At 42.7% G+C, this 19892-nt stretch overlaps 1 protein-coding gene across 1 annotated transcript in view; it reads left to right on the forward strand.

Annotated features, from left to right (window-relative positions):
• The first annotated feature begins 2281 nt into the window (after nucleotides 1-2281).
• Nucleotides 2282-19892, forward strand: part of DBNL (drebrin like) — a 28454-nt gene continuing 10843 nt past the window's right edge. Inside the window, exons 1-3 of the mRNA XM_031949902.1 lie at nucleotides 2282-2515; nucleotides 13048-13103; nucleotides 19228-19340. Of these exons, the coding sequence (XP_031805762.1) occupies nucleotides 2433-2515; nucleotides 13048-13103; nucleotides 19228-19340 (252 nt within the window). The 5' untranslated portion in view covers nucleotides 2282-2432. The remainder of the gene's footprint in view (nucleotides 2516-13047; nucleotides 13104-19227; nucleotides 19341-19892) is intronic.

A 19892-nucleotide genomic window follows, 5' to 3' on the forward strand; every position in this document is an offset into this window, starting at 1 on the left:
TTGGCCAATCTGAGAGGTATGTAGTGGTATCTCAGAGTTGTCTTAACTTGCATTTCTCTAATTAATAGTGATTTGGAGCACCTTTTCATATGACTAGAAATAGTTTCAGTTTCTTCATCTGAAAATTGTCCCTTGACCATTTATCAATTAGAGAATGGCTTGAATTCTTATAAATTTTAGTCACTTCTTTATATATTTTAGAAATGAGGCCTTTATCAGAACCTTTGAATGTAAAAAAATGTTTTCCCAATTTATTGCTTCCCTTCTGATCTTGTCTGCATTAGTTTTGTTTGTAAAAAACCTTTTTAACTTAATATAATCAAAATTACCTATTTTGTGATCAGTAATGATCTCAGTTCTTCTTTGGTCACAAATTCCTTTCTTCAGTGAGTGCAAGGGATAATGTTGTGAAAAATTACCCTGGCATGGGTTCTTTCAATAAAAAGTTATTAAAATAAAAAAATAAAAAATAAAAATAAAATAAAATATAACTGACATTTAAAAAAAACCCCACAAATTCCTTTCTTCTCCACAGATCTGAGAGGTAAACTATCCTATGTTCTTCTAATTTACTTATATTATCCTTTATGTCTAGATCATGAACGCCTTTTGACCTTATCTTGGTATATGGTGTTAGGTGTGGGTCAGTGCCTAGTTTCTGCCATACTAGTTTCCAGTTTTTCCAGCAGTTTTTGTCAAATTGAATTCTTATCCCAAAAGCTGGGGTCTTTGGGTTTGTCAAACACTAGATTACTATACTCATTGACTATTTTGTCCTGTGAACCTAATCTATTCCATTGATCAGCTACTCTATTTCTTAGCCAGTACCAAATGGTTTTGATGACCACTGCTTTATAATGTAGTTTTAAATCTGGTACAGCTAGGCCACCTTCATTTGATTTTTTTTAAATTAATTCCGTTAAAATTCTTGACCTTTTGTTCTTCCAGATGAATTTTGTTATTTTTTCTAGGTTAGTAAAATAGTTTCTTGGGAGTTTGATTTGTGTAATACTAAATAAATCTTTGAACTCAAAGAATTGGAATATTTTCCCAATTGTTTAGATCTGACTTTATTTGTGTGGAAAATGCTTTATAGTTTTGCTTATATAATTTCTGACTTACCCTTGGCAGATAGATTCCCAAATATTTTATACTATGGAAAGTTATTTTAAATGGAATTTCCCTTTGTATCTCTTGCTATCGGATGTTGTTAATGATATATAAAAATGTTGATTGATGTGTTTTTATTTTGTACCCTGCAACTCTATTAAAAGTTGTAGATTATTTCTAATAGTTTTTAGTTGGTTCTCTAGGGTTCTCTAAGTATACCATCATATCCTCTGCAAAGAGCGATAATTTGGTTTCCTCATTGCCTACTCTAATTCCTTTAATTTCTTTTTCTTCTCTTATTGCCAAAGCTATCATTTCTAATACAATATTGAATTGTAATGGTGATAGTGGGCAACCTTGTTTCACCCCTGATTTTATTGGGAATAGTTCCAGTTTATCCCCATTACATATGCTGTTTACTGATGGTTTTAAATAGATGCTACTGATTATTTTAAGGAAAAGTCCATTTATTCCAATACTCTCTAGTGTTTTTTAATAGGAATGGGTGTTGGATTTCATCAAATACTTTTTCTGCATCTGTTGTAATAACCCTAAGTTTTTTGTCATTGATATTGTTGATATTGATATCAATATTGATATTGGTTATTGATATAGTAGTCTATTATGCTAGTGGTTTTTCTAATATTGAACCAGCCCAATTGCAGGTAATTTCCAAGGGAAGCCACGTGCCAGCTCAGAGGGAATCGGGAAAGGCTTCGTGGGGAAGGGGGTATTTTCATTGGGAATTGAAACTAGGGAGGCCAGGAGCTGGAAATGAGGAAGCAGGGAGGCATATGGTAAAAAGGCACAGGACTGAGAGAGCATCATCACCTTGGTGCATCAAGGGGAGGAGGAAAGGGGACCGGCGTGAGGTGATTAGGGTCTGGCTATTGGCTTGGAGGAGGGGAGGGGGCGGTGAGGAGGCCGAGACGGCTCCCACCGGGACTCTCGGGGACTTAGGCCGCGGATCCCAGGCGTGGAGCCGCTCTGTCCTCCACCGGGTGGGAAAAACAGCCATGCGCACCCGGGGGCTTCGGGCACTGGGCCTCCGGAGCACGTGCGCCGCCTCCCTCCCCACCCCCAGACTCCGCCCCGCCCCGTCCATCCCTCCCTCCGAGCTCGGGCGCTCCCCAGGCCCCGCCCCTCGCCTCGCCCCGCCCCTTCCCTCCCTCCTTCCCGCGCGCCGCCGCTAAGGTTGCTTCCGGCTTCCAGGGGGCGGGACCCGTCCCGGAAGTGGCTGCGGTGGCAGCGGCGGAGAGCGAGGATCCCGGAGCCGAGGAAGAGTCGGTGGGGAAGGGGCCGGGCGCGAAGGCGAAGGCGACATGGCCGTGAACCTCAGTCGGAACGGGCCGGCGCTGCAGGAAGCCTACCGGCAGGTGGTCACGGAGAAGTCCCCCACGGACTGGTGAGGACTGGCGGGGGGAAGGGGCTCTCGGAAGCGGAGGGGAGGCAGAAGGGCGCCTGCAGCCGGGGGTGGGGGGAGGGGAGGGAGAGGGGAGCGAGGGGAAGGGGGGGAGGGGAAGGGGGACCTGCGGGGAAGGGGAGTAGGGGCGAGAAGAGGAAGGGGCTTCCGAGGGGAGGGAAGGGGTGCAGGTGAAGGCTGGGGGTCCTGAGGGTGGAAGAGAGAAGGGCGTGGAGGAGGAGGAGGCGGGAGGGGGTCTCCCCCAGGAAGGGTTGGGGCGGGAGCCTGGGATTTGCGGGGTGGGGCCCCCTTCCCGGGGCGCTGGGAGAGAAGCCGAGGGCCCTTTATGCGCGCTTCGGGAAGGGCCCTTTGCTGCTGCTGCTGTTTGCGGGTGTCTCCCCCAGGCTCGGGCCCTTCTCCCTTCCCCCCCTCCCCCTCCCCCTCCCGCTCCCTCCGCCGGGTGCTGCTGGTGCAGTGGGTGTCCTGGGGGGGGGGGGGGCGCCTGCTTCTGAGCCTGAGGCACTTCCCTCTTTACCTTCCCCCTGCTTGCCCCGTGGGGTGGGGTCCGAGGCCGTGATGCTGCTGACCATCCGGGTGTCCCCTTGGGGAGGGGGCTGCGGCTTGTAGAGGCCGGAAGAAGGCCCGCGCCCCTCCCCTCCCGCTGCGCGCTCTCAGGCCCCTGCCCTCACGGCCACTGGGCGTGTGGGGACCAAACGAAAGACTTGAGAGTTTTGAGGGGAAACTGAGGTCTTCTCCTTCGGTCTGCAACGATCTCTCGTCTGCTCCCAAGCCCAGTGGTCCCTCATGACGGGGAAGCCCGTGTCTCTGCCTCTTCTAGAACGGGGGAGGGCTGGAAAGGCGGCATTCTGCCCCGAAAGCCTTGTCCGTTCTATAGAACGAGATGGGAAACCCAGGGCTGGCTTCTCTGGGAGGTGAACAAGAGAGGGGCTGAGCCCTTCCCTGACTCAGTTTTACCAAGAAAAAGGAGCACAGGTTTTTTCTGTTCTAGACCCACATCAGAGAAATAATGTTGCCAAGATGATTTCCTCAGAACTACAGTGAAACAGTGTATCCTGCATGTTGTTTATGTGATAGTGACTTGTGGGATTTTGGAGTCTGAGAAGCGGGGGCCCTTCTCACACAAAGGCTGACATTTTCTTGCACCTAGGTCATCCTTGTGACTTTGGGGGCGAGCAGAGAAGTTTCTCAGATGCTCAGTGCTGGCATCTTGCTCTTCTGCGGGCATTTGTAGCTATCTAGTCACCTGCCACTTTCTGCCCCCTCCCCTTTTTTGCCTAGATGGTTTGATTCCATTGTATTTCCTATCATTGGTAAGAAGTTTTAAATTCTGCAGAGGACTTTAAGGAGGACTGCCTTAGTGGGAGGGCTAGTAATAAGGTCTTGGTAACTAACTCACCAATAAGAAAATGACCTTGGCTAGTGGAAAGGACACTGGGCTCAGTCAGATGCCCTGGTGTCATATCCCACCTGCTGCTCCCCTAGTTCTTAAGTCATTTAGCCTCACAGCCTCTCAGTTGCCTTTCTGTGAAATGAGATTGGACTATATGATGGCGCCAGTATATCTGTGTCCTTAAATGTTTTTAGATACCTACTATGTGTCAGGCAGTGGCTATGCACTGGGGATACTTTAAAAAAATGGTTCGTGCTCTTAGGGAGATCACAAAAGGGTAAGGCAACACAAAAGGAATATTGGGAGGAGGGGGGGCTGGAATCAGGGCAGTCTCAAAATAATGCAGCCAAGTGAGAAATGAGATGTTTGAGCTGCTCTCTCCTAAAATGGAGGTTGGAGTTGGTGGCCCCACCCTCCATTCTGATATGCAGATGGTTGTGATGAGGTGCAGTATATTATTAGCATAGTGAGGTGATTGGGGCTTGGGTAATGCAACCAGATGAAAAATGAGAAATGTAGCTTGTTTGTAAGAATTTGTTTGCAATCTCTGTAAGGTTTGCAGAGATTTACAAATATTTTCTCATTTGATCTTCAAAACAAGGCTGTGATGTAGGTGCTGTAAAATTCTTGCCATTTTATAAATGAGGAAAGAGCTTAAGTAGATTTGCATAGTCACACAGCCAGTAAGTGTGAGATAGGATTTGAACTTGGGTCTTCCTAGCTCTAAATTTAATACTGCCATACAATCTGTCATATGGGCTGGGTATTTGGGGTTTTTTTTTCTATTTTTTGTAACCTCCAGTGCCTATCATGTGGGAACAAAGTGGAAGTAGGAGGACTTGGAAGGAGCATAAAGAGTCTCTTTATTTGGAAAATAATTTCACAAATTGCAGTACAGGTAAATGTTCAGGCTGAGTTGTTTAAAGGTTCATCTTGTTTTGCCCAGAGCCTCTAAGCTTGTAGTTTTGTTGCTATGACACTAATTTCTTTAGTCATTATCTCCCGCTCATCTAAATCTTGTGGTTAATGTTTTCTTATTAATTCTGAATTTTTTTAGTGCACATCAGGCTACATAGTGCTGGGTTGCTTAGCTCAGAGAATACATTTTGAACTGAGTTACTCTAAGGAAAAGAAGAACTTTTTTCCACTTAACTTCCTAAGTCCAGGTTACTTAGGTTGGAGCCTAAGAAGATATAGGTCCCAGAAAACTAATAAAGTTATTGGCTGTGGTAGTTAAAAAGCAGAAAATGAGTCTGGGTACTCTATTCCTCCAACTCCCTCTCCATTTCTATCTTGCCTTAGGTATCTGGCAAAGACCCACTTTGAAATCATGTGTTGAAGAGGGGGATAGGAGGTGGACAGTGGAAAACTGCAAAATTTTACTTGGAGATACACAAGTCAAACTTAAAAATTCTGTTGTTGAGTTTCAGTCATGTCTGACTACTGTAACCCATTTGGGTTTTTGGGGAGGGCAAAGACACTGGACTGGTTTTGCCATTTCCTTCTCTAGTTCATTTTATAGATGAAGAAACTGAGGCAGGTAGGATGAAGTGATTTATCACACAGCAAGTAAGTGACAACCAGGTGGTGAAATAGATAGATGTAGGCCAGAAGTGAGGAAGATGTTATTTTCAGATCTGCAGAAAAGGTTTCAGGGAAGGCTGGAGTATCTTTGCTAAGAAAACCCCCAAAATGAGTTCACAAAGAGTCACACACAACTGAGTGGTAACAATTAAGGAAGGAAATTTTGCAACTCACTTTAGTGATCTTCCTTTGTCTTCAGTTCCTTGTCACTTCTCTGCTAGTGATACAGAAATGATAGTGTCAGTTCTCATATCATCTCTCTGGCAGATGACTCCTGAATCTGCATATCTGGCCCTCATCTTTTTCCTGAGCTCCAGTCCTAGCTCTTGGGCATAATGGCCACCTAACTCTGTGTCTCTTAGACACCAGAAACTGTGTGTCCAAAAAAGAACTCCTTTTTAAAAATCCTTTTCCTAGCTTCCCAGTTTCTATTGAGAGTACCACCACCTTTCCAGTCACTCAGCTTTGAAACATCTAAGTCATGCCTCCCCACCCCCATATCTAGTCATTTAACAAGGCTTATAAAATCAACCTTCACCACACTCTCTTCCTTTCTCTCTATCAACAGTCATGCTCTTTACCTTTTACTTAGTGTTATACAGTAGGTAGTCTTCTAGCCTTCAGTCTCTCCCTCTCTCTTCTCTACCCTCTCCTCTTCTCCCCCTCTCCTCCTTCCCCTCTTTCTCCTTCATTCTCTCCTTTCCTCCCCTCTTACACCCTCTTCCTTTCTCCTCCTTCAGTAGGCTTCAGTGACTCTGGCCACTGGGGGGGAATGTAAAATGGCATTTATAGCCCCCTCCTACCTTTCTAGATTTATTACACATCACTTCCCCTCACGCTAGCTGTTTTGTGTATAATATTACATCTCTTCATGTCCTTGCGCAGACTCCCCCCCCCCTATACACACACACACACACACACACACACACACACACACACACACACACACACACTATCAGTAGGAGGGACACTGCATCTGTTGCTTGCACATTCTGTCATGAAAGCTGTTGCATTATGGAACTTATTCCAACATCCACTAACGTCAGTCATCGTTCATTAAGTGCCTACTATGTGCTGCGGTCTGTGCTGAACACTGGGGACACAGAAGCAAAAGATAGCTCCTACCCTCAAGTAACTCAAATAAGCAAAAAAAAAAAAAGAAAGAAAGAAAGAAAGAAAAAAGCTTGGAAGGCACCAAAATGAGTTGGGAAAGGCTTCATCTGGAAGGTGGGAAATGGGGAGGACAGACAGCCAGGAGGCCAGTGTCCTGGGATCACTGGGGGTATATATAGCAGGGGGGAGGTAGGAGGGATCTTGCTTATGAAAGACTTTGATGCTGGGGGCACCAGGGAACCTCTGGTGCTTACTGGATAGAATGATATCATCAGACCTATACTTTAGGAAAATCTCTTTTGTGGCTAAATGGAGAATGGATTGGAGTATGATGATGGGGAAGATTGGAGGATGAGGGGGGAAACTGTAAGTAGGCAGACCCCTTCAGCATCTAGTACAGTAGTCCAGACATGAGATGAGGGGGGGGGGGTCTACACCTGGGGGATGGCAGAGTCAGAGGAGAGAAGGGGTCCTCTTTTTCCCCGCCCTTAATAACAGGATTTACAGATGAGCATCACCATGCCTACCTTTTCCCGTTATTTTTATTTTTTTAATAGTAGCTTTTTATTTCAAAAATAGTTTTCAACATTCATCCTTGCAAAAACTTGATTCCAAAGTTTTCTCCCTCCCTTCTCCCCCCAGCCTCTCCCCTAGACAGCAGGTAATGCAATATATGTTAAATATGTGCACTTCTAAATATATTTCTACAGTTAACATTCTGCACAAGAAAAATCAGATCAAAACAGGAAAAAATGAGGGGAAAAACAGGACTGTGGGAACTGAGTATAGTTCACAACATAGCATTCTCACTCTTTTTGTTGTTTACTTGCATTTTATTTTCTTCATTTTCTTTTCTGGTTTGATTTGATTTTTCATGTACAGCAAGATAATTGGATAAATATGTATGCATATATTGGATTTAACATATTTCTACCATGTTTAACATATATTGGACTACTTGTCATTTAAGAGAGGGGGGTGGGAGAAGGGGAAAAACTGGAACACAAGGTTTTGCAAGGGCTAATGTTGCAGGATTATACATGTTTTGAAAAATAAAAACTTTTAATTTAAAAAAAATATGAAGGGCAAAAAAAAAAGTGAGGGGAAAAAAGCAAACGACAAAAATACTATGTTATGATCTATATTCAGCCCCATTCTCCTCTTTCTGGATGCAGATGACTCTCTGAGGAGGGGTCCTCTTCTAGAAATGATACAAAGGTGAAATTGAGAAGCCTCAGCAATAGCTTGGATATATTGAGGTTGAGAGGTAGTCCAGTATGACTCTTGAGGTGTGAGTTGAGGGGGCTGGGAGGATGATTGACATTGCTTTTTACAGTAATTAGGAAGGTGGTGTTGGTGGGGAGTGGTTAGGTGGAAGGATAATGAGTTGTTTTGAACATATTGAGTCTAAGATATCTATTGGACATCCAGTCAAGGTGTCTGAAAGGCCATTGTGCTTGTAAGATTGGAGGTCCACAGAGAGAGTTGGGCAGGATAGTTGGATTTCAGAATCATAGCATAGAGAGATTGATTATATCCATGAGAACTAGTGAGATCCCCAAGTGAAGAAGGAGAAGAGAGTCCAGGACAGAACCATGAGGAAATCCTGTGGTTAGAGGGATGTGATCAGGAGAAGGATCCAGCAAAGGAGACTCAGAAAGAGAGGTAAGAGAGGTAGGAGGAAAACCAGAAAAAACCCTAGGAAAAAAGAGACTATCAGGGAGGTGTGTCAGAAGTCAGGGAGGAGGAGGACTGAGAAAAGGCCATCAAAATCTGGATTCTAAGGGGTTAAGGAGTGAGTGAGAGGAAAGTGGAGGCTTCTTGCAAGGAAGGTGGGGAATAAGGGAGGAGGGAAGAATTGAGGGGAGATGTGAGGGGAAGCTATTGCCGAGGCTTCTCAATTTCACTTTTGTATTATTTCTAGAAGAGGACCCCTCCTCAGAGAGCCATCTGCAAGTTTGTCAGCTGGAGGGAAGGGGCCAACAGAGAGGGAGAAGTTGGAAAGAGAGAGTGAGAATGACAGAGGGGCAGTCTATGAGAGATGGAATGGGTTCACTTGGACAGGTACAAGAGGTTAGCCTTGATAAGGAGTAAGATCATCTCCTGGGAGAAGAGAGGGCAGAGGGCACCCAGGACCTGGGCAAGGCGGGGAGAGCAAGCTCATGGCAAGTAGCCCTGATTGTGCTGCACTATATGAGACAGATTTGGGGAGGGAAGCCGGAGAGGTTTGGAATAATGCTTCAGAGAGTGGGATGGCGAGGTTAGGATTGCCAGGCAGTAGTGAGGGCCCAGGAGATGACAGATTTGTAGTGGGTCTCGGCAGGGACTGCAGTGACTTTCCCTAGCTTTGTTCAGCAGCGACTTTGTAGGAGCAAAGGCAGTGGGTGGTAGGAGTTATCGAAGCTTGGGGCTTGGCTACACGGGCCAGAGGTTCAAGAGATAAAGGTAGGGTGGAGTTGAATCAGTTCATGAGGGGCCAGGATGGGCAGAAGAGCAAAGGTGTGACTTGTGTGAGAATGTTGAGTGAAGGGTGGCCCACTTCCCAGAGGAGGCTGGAGTCCGAGATGGAAGGCAGGGCATCATTCATGCTTTGCTACCACTCTTCCCTCTGAAGCCTGGAGGTTAGGGAAGAAAGAGCCTAGCAGGAGGGGGAAGAGGCAGTTGCTCCTTTTCTTCCCCAAGAGACAGCAGCAGGATATGGGAGGTCAGAGGGAAGGTTGGGAGACTAGGTGGGCAGCAGGCAGTGGGGGTTGGGTTAGCACAGAGAAGTGGCTCCAACAGATGAGGCGTCTTTCAGTCTTCTTCCCTGAGGCTGGAGATGAGGGGGCTCAGCAGGAAGTGGAAGTCTGCCTGGTCATCTCCCTGCTCAGGCTCCTGGTTCTCTTCCTCTCCAGTCTCTGGGGCATCAGATGTACTCTGAAGTGCAAGCGTCTGTGTGGCAGCATCAGGGTCTGCTTTGGTCGTTCCGTGCCCCTCCCCACCTTTTTCAGGTGATTTCCGTCTTTGACATCAGGCTGGGACAAAATCTCATATGCCTGATACCTTGTTTCCAGCAGCCTTTTGGGCAGTTTCACCTGAAAAACCTGTTTGCCTAAAATAGGACTTCTCAACTTAGCTCTTAGTTCCTGCTTTCAACTTCCCTAATTCTGCTGCTGTTATGACACTATTAACCCACGTTGAAGTCTTAGAGGCATCTTTGACTTCTCTCTTGCTTTTCTTTTGTAGCCAATCATAAAGACTCAATGATGATTCCTTTGTGCTGTTTCATTGCTACCACCCAAGTAGGAAAGGCTGGGTATTGTAACGGCAGAGCTCTAGACAGAATCAGGTGATACCTGCGTTTGAATCATGCCTCTGACATTAACTGTGTGAACGTGGGAAAATTACAAAACCTTCGAGTTTGTTTCCTCATTTGAAAAATAGGAACTCTGCTCACAGTGCCTCTTTCCCAGGCTTGGGAAGAGGATCAGCGGTGAAGTAAAGGGATGTAACAGAGCTACATGCTGCCTGCCCAGGTTACTCTGATAAGCCTCGGTTGCCTTCCCTATAACACTCCTGCAGGCTGCTACCAGACCCATCTTGTTAAAGTGCCAGTTTTACTGGGCCATCCTCTTGTCTCAGAACCTTCCATAGCATTCAGAGCTTGGCCTTCAAGCCCCTCTCCCCTCCTGTTGTCTCTTCAGATCCCTGGGCAGGAGCTGGGTGGGCCCTGCTTCTTCCTCTCTTACCATTCCTGAATTATCCGATGCCCCTGGACGAGGCCTTGACTGTCTTGCTTCCTCCCCCCTCTATTTTCCTCCCATTGTCTTTTTGTTCCCTCCTGATTTCCAGCTCACGGGCTTTCCCTTTCCATTTAAATCCTATTCCTGCTGTGGAACCCAGGCATTTTCTGTCCTCTGGACTTTCCCAGATCCCTTCAGTTCACTGTGGCATGGCCACTGATTGTCTGGACCATTCCTTTGCCAGAACTGATCTGTATTCATTTGTATTAAGTTTATATGTCCTCTCCCCAAGCAGACGATCAGGAGGCACACATATTCTTATGTAGAAATAGTTTGTAATTTGGAACCAGAAGTAATTTAGTTGAAGTAGAGGTCTTAAAGGATTAATGGGAGGTAGCTTTGAAGAGGTGGGGGTGAGGAAGTGAGTTACTTAGCTTCCTCTCAGAAAGGAGGCTGATAGAGTGTGCACTGAGCTGAAGCCTTTCAGTTGGCCTCGAGGGCCCAGCCTTACTGGAATAAGTGCTGCATAGTCAGACCTTTTGTTTTCACTGACAGGAGCAGTCTTTTAGCCTTCTGGGAAGAGTGGAAACATTGGACCAGACCAACTGTAACCAAAGCCCTGAGTCAGTGATGTTGTCGGTGATAAATTGGGTGGAACGATTTGAAATAAGGACAGCCTCTTCCCCAATTCATTTGGGTCATTCTTCTTTACTCCCCACCTATGTTTCTGAAAGTCCTTTGCATTGTTTCATTCCTTCTTGGCTGTTTGCTCATTAACTTGATCCAATGCATCCTGTCAGGGTCTCCTTTCCCTCCTTCTTCCTTTTCATTTCTCCATTATCTCTGCTTGGTCATCCCCACATGGCCCTGAGCGAAGCCAATGTGTCAGGCTAGACAGAGCCTTTTAGAAACAGCAGTATTTTATCTTCAGCTTCGTTTTTCTTTATTCAGAATAAGATGTACACACTCCTCCACAGACTAAGAGACTATTCTACCATAGTTGGAATTCCAAGTCAGTTTTATTCCTAGGTGATAAGCTATGAGTTGTAAATGGAATTTTACCTCTTGTTTATTGTATGATCAGATCTTTTTCTAATCTAGAAATCCTTAATCTTAGGCCTGCTGACAGCTACAAGGTCCATGTTTAGATTTCATGAAGGAGTTTATTTGTGAATTAATTTCTAAACATATTTCAATGACTATGTAATAGATTTACTTTGGAATCCTGTGTGCTCTGTTTTGTGCATTTACAAGATTGTTCTGAAAAGGGGTTTAGTGTATTTTACCAGACTGTCCATAGGGTTTGTGATGCCAATGAAGGTTAAAACCTCCCCCCAGTTGAATGTTAGAATAGTGCACAGACCTGCCTGTCTGGGCTGGTTTAAAGCTGGCTAGTGTGACTGCCATATTTGATGTGGGAATTTTCACTCAACTTGTTTTTTTGTACTGAAAGTGGGGGGATTGTCCTATTTTGTTAGCTTATTCTCACTGAAGTAAATATCTCACAATTCATAATTGTGACTTTTCCCAAGAAGCTTTGCCTTTATTTATAAGCCTATGTGTTGTAGGCATTGGTGGTACATTCCCTGTAAGTAAATACCGATATTGTTGAAGAGGAAAATGAAAAGAATAAGACTATTTTTATGTGAGGGAATTAAAACATTTCTGGAGACAGTAACTTGTCCAAGACTAAAATGATCTGGGATGCAGTGGCCAGGGAAGAAATTTGAAAGAGCGAAAGAGCACATCAGAACTTGGAGACTCCTCCAACCTAGACAGCTCAGGCCTAGGTAGGCAGACAGAGCAAGTGTCAGGTTTGTGGCCCTTTCTCTTCCTTGATATTCCCAGTTTTGCTCATGTTGCTTTGGGGTAGGCATATGAGGGCAGCTCTCCCTTTGTCTTTTAGCTTCATGTCTTTAGCCTTTGTGATTCTGAAGGTCTCTTTAATAAACAGTAATGATCCTTCTCCTCTGATTTTTCTATATCTTTGATTGTGAATTCTTTTGAATAAGTGAGGGAGTTGTCTTCAGAATTGTAGTGACTTGTATTAAAAAGTCATAGCATCTAATTGTACACTATTTCAGAGTCCAATTCTTTTTGTACAGCAAAATAACTGTTTGGACATGTATACATATATTGTATTTAACTTATACTTTTAACATATTTAACATGTATTGGTCAACCTGCCATCTGGGGGAGGGGATGGGGGGGAAGGAGGGGAAAAATTGGAACAAAAGGTTTGGCAATTGTCAATGCTGTAAAATTACCCATGCATATAACTTGTAAATAAAAAGCTATAATCAAAAAAGAAAGAAAGAAAGAAAGAAAAGTCATAGCATCTTTATTGAGCTTTTTTTTTTTTTTTTTTTTTTTTTTTTTAAAAGAACCATAATATCCTGGTGTTGGAGAAACAGATGGGTATAATGGAAAGAGCACTGAGTTTGACCTCCTGACCTCTGGGATCAGCTCTTTTCTGCCATTTCCAGCTGTGTAGCCCATCTCTCAACTTTAGTTTTCATATTTTTGACATGGGATAATGGGACTTTTTACCTCTGCCTTTGAAGGACAGAATTTTGTAAAATGTTTACAGAGTTTGAGCTACTATCATTTATAAGACTTCTAGTTATTGTGGACTTCTGTAGCACTGCAGGGTGAGGGGTGTACTGTGACACTTGACCGCTTAGTCTACTTGTGTTTTCTTTCAGGGCCTTGTTTACTTATGAAGGCAACAGCAATGATATCCGTGTGGCTGGCACTGGAGGTGAGCCTACATGTGATGGGAAAGTGAGTGAAAAGTGACTTTTTGTTGTGGACGTGAGGACAAGGGGGAAAGGATGGCCCTTGACAGGCTGAGAGAGATGCTGTTCTGCATTTATGGATGCTCCATTCTGGGAATTCTTCCTCGAGAGTAAAATGGTGAAATGTCAGATTATTGGCAAAATGCAGAGCAGACAGAGCACTTTGTTTTTTCTTTGTTCTTCTTTTCCCTTTTTTTTCTTTGTTTGTTCTTCCAGCTGTTTGCCAACCTTTTTTTCTTTGGTGTTTGCTGGGAGGGGCCTTATTGAGTCACCTATCCCCAACATAGGTCAGGGTTCCTTAAAGTCATTCTGCCTCTACCTCTTGCTTCTAACTTGGATTTTGTTCCTTGCCTGACCAAATGCAGGGAAGTTGATATCTCAGCTTCCCTGATAACCACCTGGCCCTAACACATTCATTTGAGGTCGTATAAGAGTTTTTATTGCTTGTAGCAAGAGGAAATTAGGGCATGAATTCTTTCCATGGCCTTGTTCTTTCTCATACTGTTTAAAAGAAGACCATGATACATATAGTGGTAGACATGCACAAGAGTGAAAGAGAATCCTCAGCATTTCAGTGGAATGAATGCACAGTCTCATCATGTCTTCTGTGTATTCACTTAGAGTATCTGGGTTTGTATGGGGACCCAGAAGGATAAGGAGATGTTGTTCATCAAAAAGTGCATGGAAGTGGTGATTGAGGCCATCTAGGCCTTGCTCCATTGACTGCTTAGAATGAGCACAGGGGAGGCTGCCAAGGGCCAGTGTCTAGTACATAGTAGTTACTTAATAAATGTTTCTTGAGTTATCTTGGTGATGGCATTGTCAGGAAAAGTTAGCTAAGAAAAACTTGGAAAAGTAAGGGATATCTCTCCATTCATGTCATGATTACTTGTGTATCTCAAATGTGTTAGCCTGGGGCCACCTGAATGTGTGAATCTGAGCAATGACACACCAGAAAACATCATCCTCTGATTCTTAATCATGTTACCCTGCTGCCTAAAGCATCTGGTGCTGTAATTACTCTCAGTCTAACAAAGAGGAGACCTTGGAGGCCTCCGGCAAAGCCTACTTTTCTGGGGAAGGAAAGAGCACCCACTCCAGTAAAATAACATCTTTTACAGTTTGGGAAAACAACTAAATAAAATCCTCCAAATATCCTTTATGGGGGTTGAGGGGATGTTGGAGAATTTGAAACATCCCTCTTTCTAACTCTTCTGGGTCATGCCCAGTGTCCATACTGCTCAACCGACCACTTAATTATGTACTACTGTCTTGCTGTATGTTTCATGTGCCATGCACATACATATACACAAGGGCATTGGTGACAATCTTGGGTGTATCAAGGGCAGTGTAGGCCAGCCTGGAACTGCTTCCAGTGATGACATAGAACAAAAGCACCCAAGCTGAAAATGGCAATGTTTGCTTTTTTTTTTTTCTTCAACAGAATTCTTCCTTCTCCCCTTCTCCCGACTCTTTCAGCAAGGACAGAAAAACTCATGAATACAGATTTTTTTGTCCTATTTTTCTTTGTGTTGTTGTTCCTCCTAGGGACGTGCCCTACACTGCCAGTCCTCTCTTAAAGGCAAGGAAGCAGAGTTTGAGAGTGGGGACTTAATCTCCCCTGGATCATAGGAGCTAGAGCTGGGAAGGACCTTAGAGGGGTTTAATTTATTTTTTGCAGATGAGAAAACTGAGGCCCAAGAGTGATTTCCCCAACATTACTTAATATAGTAAGTGACAAAACTGAGTTTCAGGATGTTAGCGTGAAGACATTTTAACTAAATCCTTGTGTTCTTTCTGCTTGGATCTAATCTTTTCAACCTCACACCAAGGGTTAACACCTTCCTTAGTCCCTTAGGGAGACAGAGGGTCTGTTTTGTCCATTGCTGTGGTAAGAGAGGTTAAGGTTCCCTTTTCTGATTGTGATGTGATTCTCTATTTATCATTATCTTAGTTTTATAATAGCTACATTTCTCAAAATGTTCTTTACCTGTTTGAGTCATCCCTTATAACAAAGAATAAAAAAAAGGAAAAATTGCTTAACCAAGCTAACCATTCCATTGAAAAATTTTGATGTGAGCAGCATCCCACAACCCTCTGCCTCCATCTCTTCTTGGAGCAAAAGATCACAAAGCCTCTGCTGTATTCTGCCCCCTCTCTCTTTTCTCCCTCCCTCCCCCCCAAGTATTTTGAAACATTGTTTTAAGACTTGTTGGATGAGTGGAAGTACCAGCCATGCTAATATTGGAGCCTGATTGCAGGCTTTTTTTTCATGATGAGATTTCTCATTGCTTTTTGAAACACATAGTTCTTTTCCATTGTATTTAAATGAGCTTTAGCTGTTTAGTTCCAATCCATAGCTCTTCCTGAATTGTGGTGATCTTCTTTAGCCCTTTTTCTTTTAGTTCTTTTTTTTTTTTTTTTTTTTTTTTTTGCTGAGGCAAATGGGGTTAAGTGACTTGCCCAGGGTCACATAGCTAGAAATGTCAAGTGTCTGAGGCCAGATTTTGAACTCAGGTCCTCCTGACTAAAGGGCTGGTACTCTATCCACTGCACCACCTAGCTGCCCCCCTTTTATTCCTTCGCCTATCCTAAAGTCTGTCCCATGTTAGTTGTGTGTGTTGTAGTTGGGTTGGTTAGCCGATGGATACTCTAGAAACTCCATAAAGGTTTTAACTTTAGATAAGAAATAACCCAGCAAACTATTTTTGTTTACATACACTTAGTAATAAAAATGGGAAAACAAAAAGAATGACTAACCACTTCTCTGTGAATAGCTACTATAAAAATCTGGCATTCTTGGAGAGCCTTTAACATATTCTTATAAAATGCCCTCTACTATAATCTTTTCTCTCAGAGAAGCTGAGGGCTCTCTCAGATCTAGAGCCCTGTAACCTAGGGATTAAAACCCGAGATCTCACTTTTGGCCCACAACCTCTTCAGAAGGTCTTCAGTGGACCCAAAGGGAGAATTAGGAAATTTGGAAACATATTTTAGACAATTGGATCTTATAAAGGGTTATAATTGCCACCCTGAAAATATCCAGGGGTCTATGGGACGATGACTCCTTGAGGTAGAGGGAATGGTCTCTTAAGGTTTTGAGCAAGAATAAGGACAGGAGTGAATTTTAATGCAGGATATATTTGGCAGCCTCATTAGCAATCTTATTACTTTTCATTGGATCCAGACTGCCATGAAGCTAAGTCATTTTGGCTTATTCCTTTTCCTTCTAGTGGCTGATGAAAACTGTAATAATAAAGCAATGTCACTAATTTTTTTTCCTCAAAAGAAAAATCAAAGGAAAAAAGGAAAGGATTCATGATAAAAATAGTTTGGTTCTTTTTGTTGTAATACAGTCCTGGAAACAAAGGGACTGCCCAGCAATTGGAGAATGGCTAAATATGTTATGGCGTATGAGTGTAGTGGAGAATTGTGCCATAAGAAATGATGAAAGGGACAATTTTAGAGAAACCTGAGAAGACTTGCATGAGCTAATGCAGATTGAAGTGAGCAGAAACAGGACAGTTTTTAAAAGACAAATGTTTTACTTTTATTTTCGGCTTCAATTTTCTCTCCTTTCCCTCTTCTCAGACCCTTTGAGAAAGCAAGAAATACCGTACCTATTGTGCATATGAAATCATGCAAAACACACTTCCACATTAAGCTGTGTTGCAAAAAATAAAGTGAAACAAATTATGCTGCAGTCTGCATTTATGGATTATCAGTTCTCTCTCTGGAGGGGAATAGCACATTTCATTATGAGTGAATTATCCTCAATCATCGTCTTAATCATAATAGCTAAGTCTTTCAACAGTTTATTGTCCATCACTAACAATATTCTTGGTTCTGCTCATTTCACTTTGCACCTTTTCTTATAAATCTTTCTAAGTTTTTCTGAAACCATCCTACTCCTCATTTTTCATTGTATAATAGTATTCCTTCATACTTATTTACCACAACTTGTTTAGCCATACCCCAGTTGAAGGGCATCCCTTCAATTCCAGTTCTTTGCCATCACAAAAACAGCTGCCACAAATGTTTTTGTACAACTAGATCCTTTTCCTTTTTCTTTGATCTCTTTGGAAAATAAACTTAGTGGTATTGCTGGGTAAAGGAGTATGCATAGTTTTATACTTTTTTGGGCATAGTCAGAAGGACAATTTATATAATAACAACTTAGGAACTTATTTACAATTACATTTTTTAAAAAGCTACCTTAAAACTGGTCAGTGCAGTGACCAACTGGAAATGATGTGGGCTAGAGGTCAGAATGAAACAGATTTTTTTTTTGGGGGGGGGGGGTGGTCCATAGCCAAATTTGAATTTGTTTTGCTAACTTTTTGAATTGGAAGGGGAATGCAAAGGTAGCAAAGAAGGTCATTGGAGCATTTTTTTAAATGCCCAGAAGACAAAGTTAGAGAACATAATCAGGACAAGTTTTGTTTTGTTTTGTTTTTAATTAAAGCTTTTTAGTTTTCAAAATAGTGGATAACTCTTCAACATTAGCCCTTGCAAAACCCTGTATTCCAACTTCCTCCCTTTCCCCCACGCTCTCCCCTAGATGGCAAGTAGTCAATATTTGTTAAATATGGTAGAAACATATGTTAAATCCAACATATGTATACACATTTATACAATTATGCCACACAAAAAAAAAATCAAATCACCCCCCCCCCAAAAAAAAAAAGGGGGAAACAAAATAAAATGCAAGCAAACAACAACAAAAAGAGTGAAAATGCTATATTGTGAACCAAACTCGGTTCCCACAGTCTTTTCTCTGGGTATAGATGGCTCTTTTCATCACGGAACAATTGGAACTGGTTTGAATCATCTTATTGTTGAAGAGAGCCACATCCGTCAGAAATGATCATTGTACAGTCTTGTTGCTGTGTATAATGATCTCCTGGTTCTGGTCATTTCACTTAGCATCAGTTCATGTAAGTCTCTCTAGGTCTTTCTGAAATCATCCTGCTGGTCATTTCTTACAGAACAAGTTTCTTGACACTACAAAAAGGGCTATCACAAACATTTTTGCACATGTGGGTCCCTTTCCCTCCTTTAAGATCTCTTTGGGATGGAATGGATATAAGCCCAGTAGAAACATTGCTGGATCAAAGGGTATGCACAGTTTGATAACTTTTTGAGCTTTGTTCCAAATTGCTCTCCAGAATGGCTGGATATATTCACGGTTCCACCAACAATGTATCAGTGTCCCAGTTTTCCCATATCCTCTCCAACATTTGTCACTATCTTCTCCTGTCATCTTAGCCAATCTGACAGGTATGTAGTGGTATCTCAGAGTTGTCTTAACTTGTATTTCTTTGATTAATCATTATTAATCAATTTGGAGCACCTTTTCATATAACTAGAAATAGTTTCAATTTCTTCATCTGAAAATTGTCCCTTGACCATTTATCAGTTGGAAAATGTCTTGGTTTCTTATAAATTTGAGTCAATTCTCTAAATATTTTAGAAATGAGGCCTTTATCAGAACCTTTGACTGTAAAAATGTTTTTCTAATTTATTGCTCCCTTCTAATCTTGTTTGCATTAGTTTTGTTTGTACAAAAACTTTTTAACTTAATATAATCAAAATTATCTATTTTGTGATCACTAATGATCTCCATTTCTTCTTTGGTCACAAATTCCTTTCTCCTCCACAGGTCTGAGAAGTAAACTATCCTATGTTCTTCTAATTTGTTTATAATGTCATTCTTTATGTCCAGATCATTAACCCATTTTGACCTTATCTTGGTGTACGGTGTTAGTTCTAGGTCAACGCCTAGTTTCTGAATCACGACAACTTAGAAACCACTCACTTGAATTTGTCATGTATTTGGATGAAACAAAGCCTATGTAACAGTATGTTACACATATGTATGTTTACAGAGTTTTCTTTTTCTGTTCTTTGCTTATGAAAATGTTCATGTTGGTGTTTGTTACATTCAGAATAACAAAAAATAAAAAAGAAATTAAAGAAATTCAGAGCCTGTTTTTATTATTGTTTGTTGTCATAAGTTCTGCTCAGCTTCCCCAGGATTTCCCCCAATGTTTTCCTAATTTCCTTCCTTGCTACTTTGTACCACAGAAGGTGGCCTGGAAGAGATGGTGGAGGAGCTAAACAGTGGGAAGGTGATGTACGCTTTCTGCCGGGTAAAGGACCCAAACTCTGGCCTACCCAAATTTGTCCTTGTCAACTGGGTACGTAGAGCTTTAATTTCCAGTTTGCTTGCAGAATTAGTTTCTGTTTGACTTCTGGGATTGGCACATTATAAAAAAGAAAATGGCAGATTCTCAAAAGATACTGTGCCTTTTGTATAATCCCTAAGTATTGAGAATTTTTAGTTTTAACCCACATGTCACTGGTTTGCTGCATTACCTTGTGGCAAATCATTCTTTCTCCTCTCACTCTGAATTTTATCAGTTATATGTGAGGTAGAAGGGACATCTGGATCCTAGGCCCTCCGTGAATGTTAGTGCATCAGTGAGGCTTGTTGCACTCAGCTGAAAGCTAGTGCAGGGTCAATAGAAAAAGACTCTGTCCCTAGGATTTGTGCTGAAAGCTGCACATTGCCAGGGCCTCCACCTTAACTCGCTGCAAAGTTGGGCAGGGAGTTGGTTTGGACGACCTAATGTGGCAGCCTTCAGCAAAGCCTGGGTTGTTCTCTTGTTGGGGAGAACTCCCTGATTGCACCTGTCTGATCAGGGTATGAACCTCCTTAGTTCCTGGAGGTGTGGCACCAGACACCGGTG

This window comes from Sarcophilus harrisii, chromosome 2 (assembly GCF_902635505.1).
Source record: "Sarcophilus harrisii chromosome 2, mSarHar1.11, whole genome shotgun sequence".
NCBI lineage: Eukaryota > Metazoa > Chordata > Mammalia > Dasyuromorphia > Dasyuridae > Sarcophilus > Sarcophilus harrisii.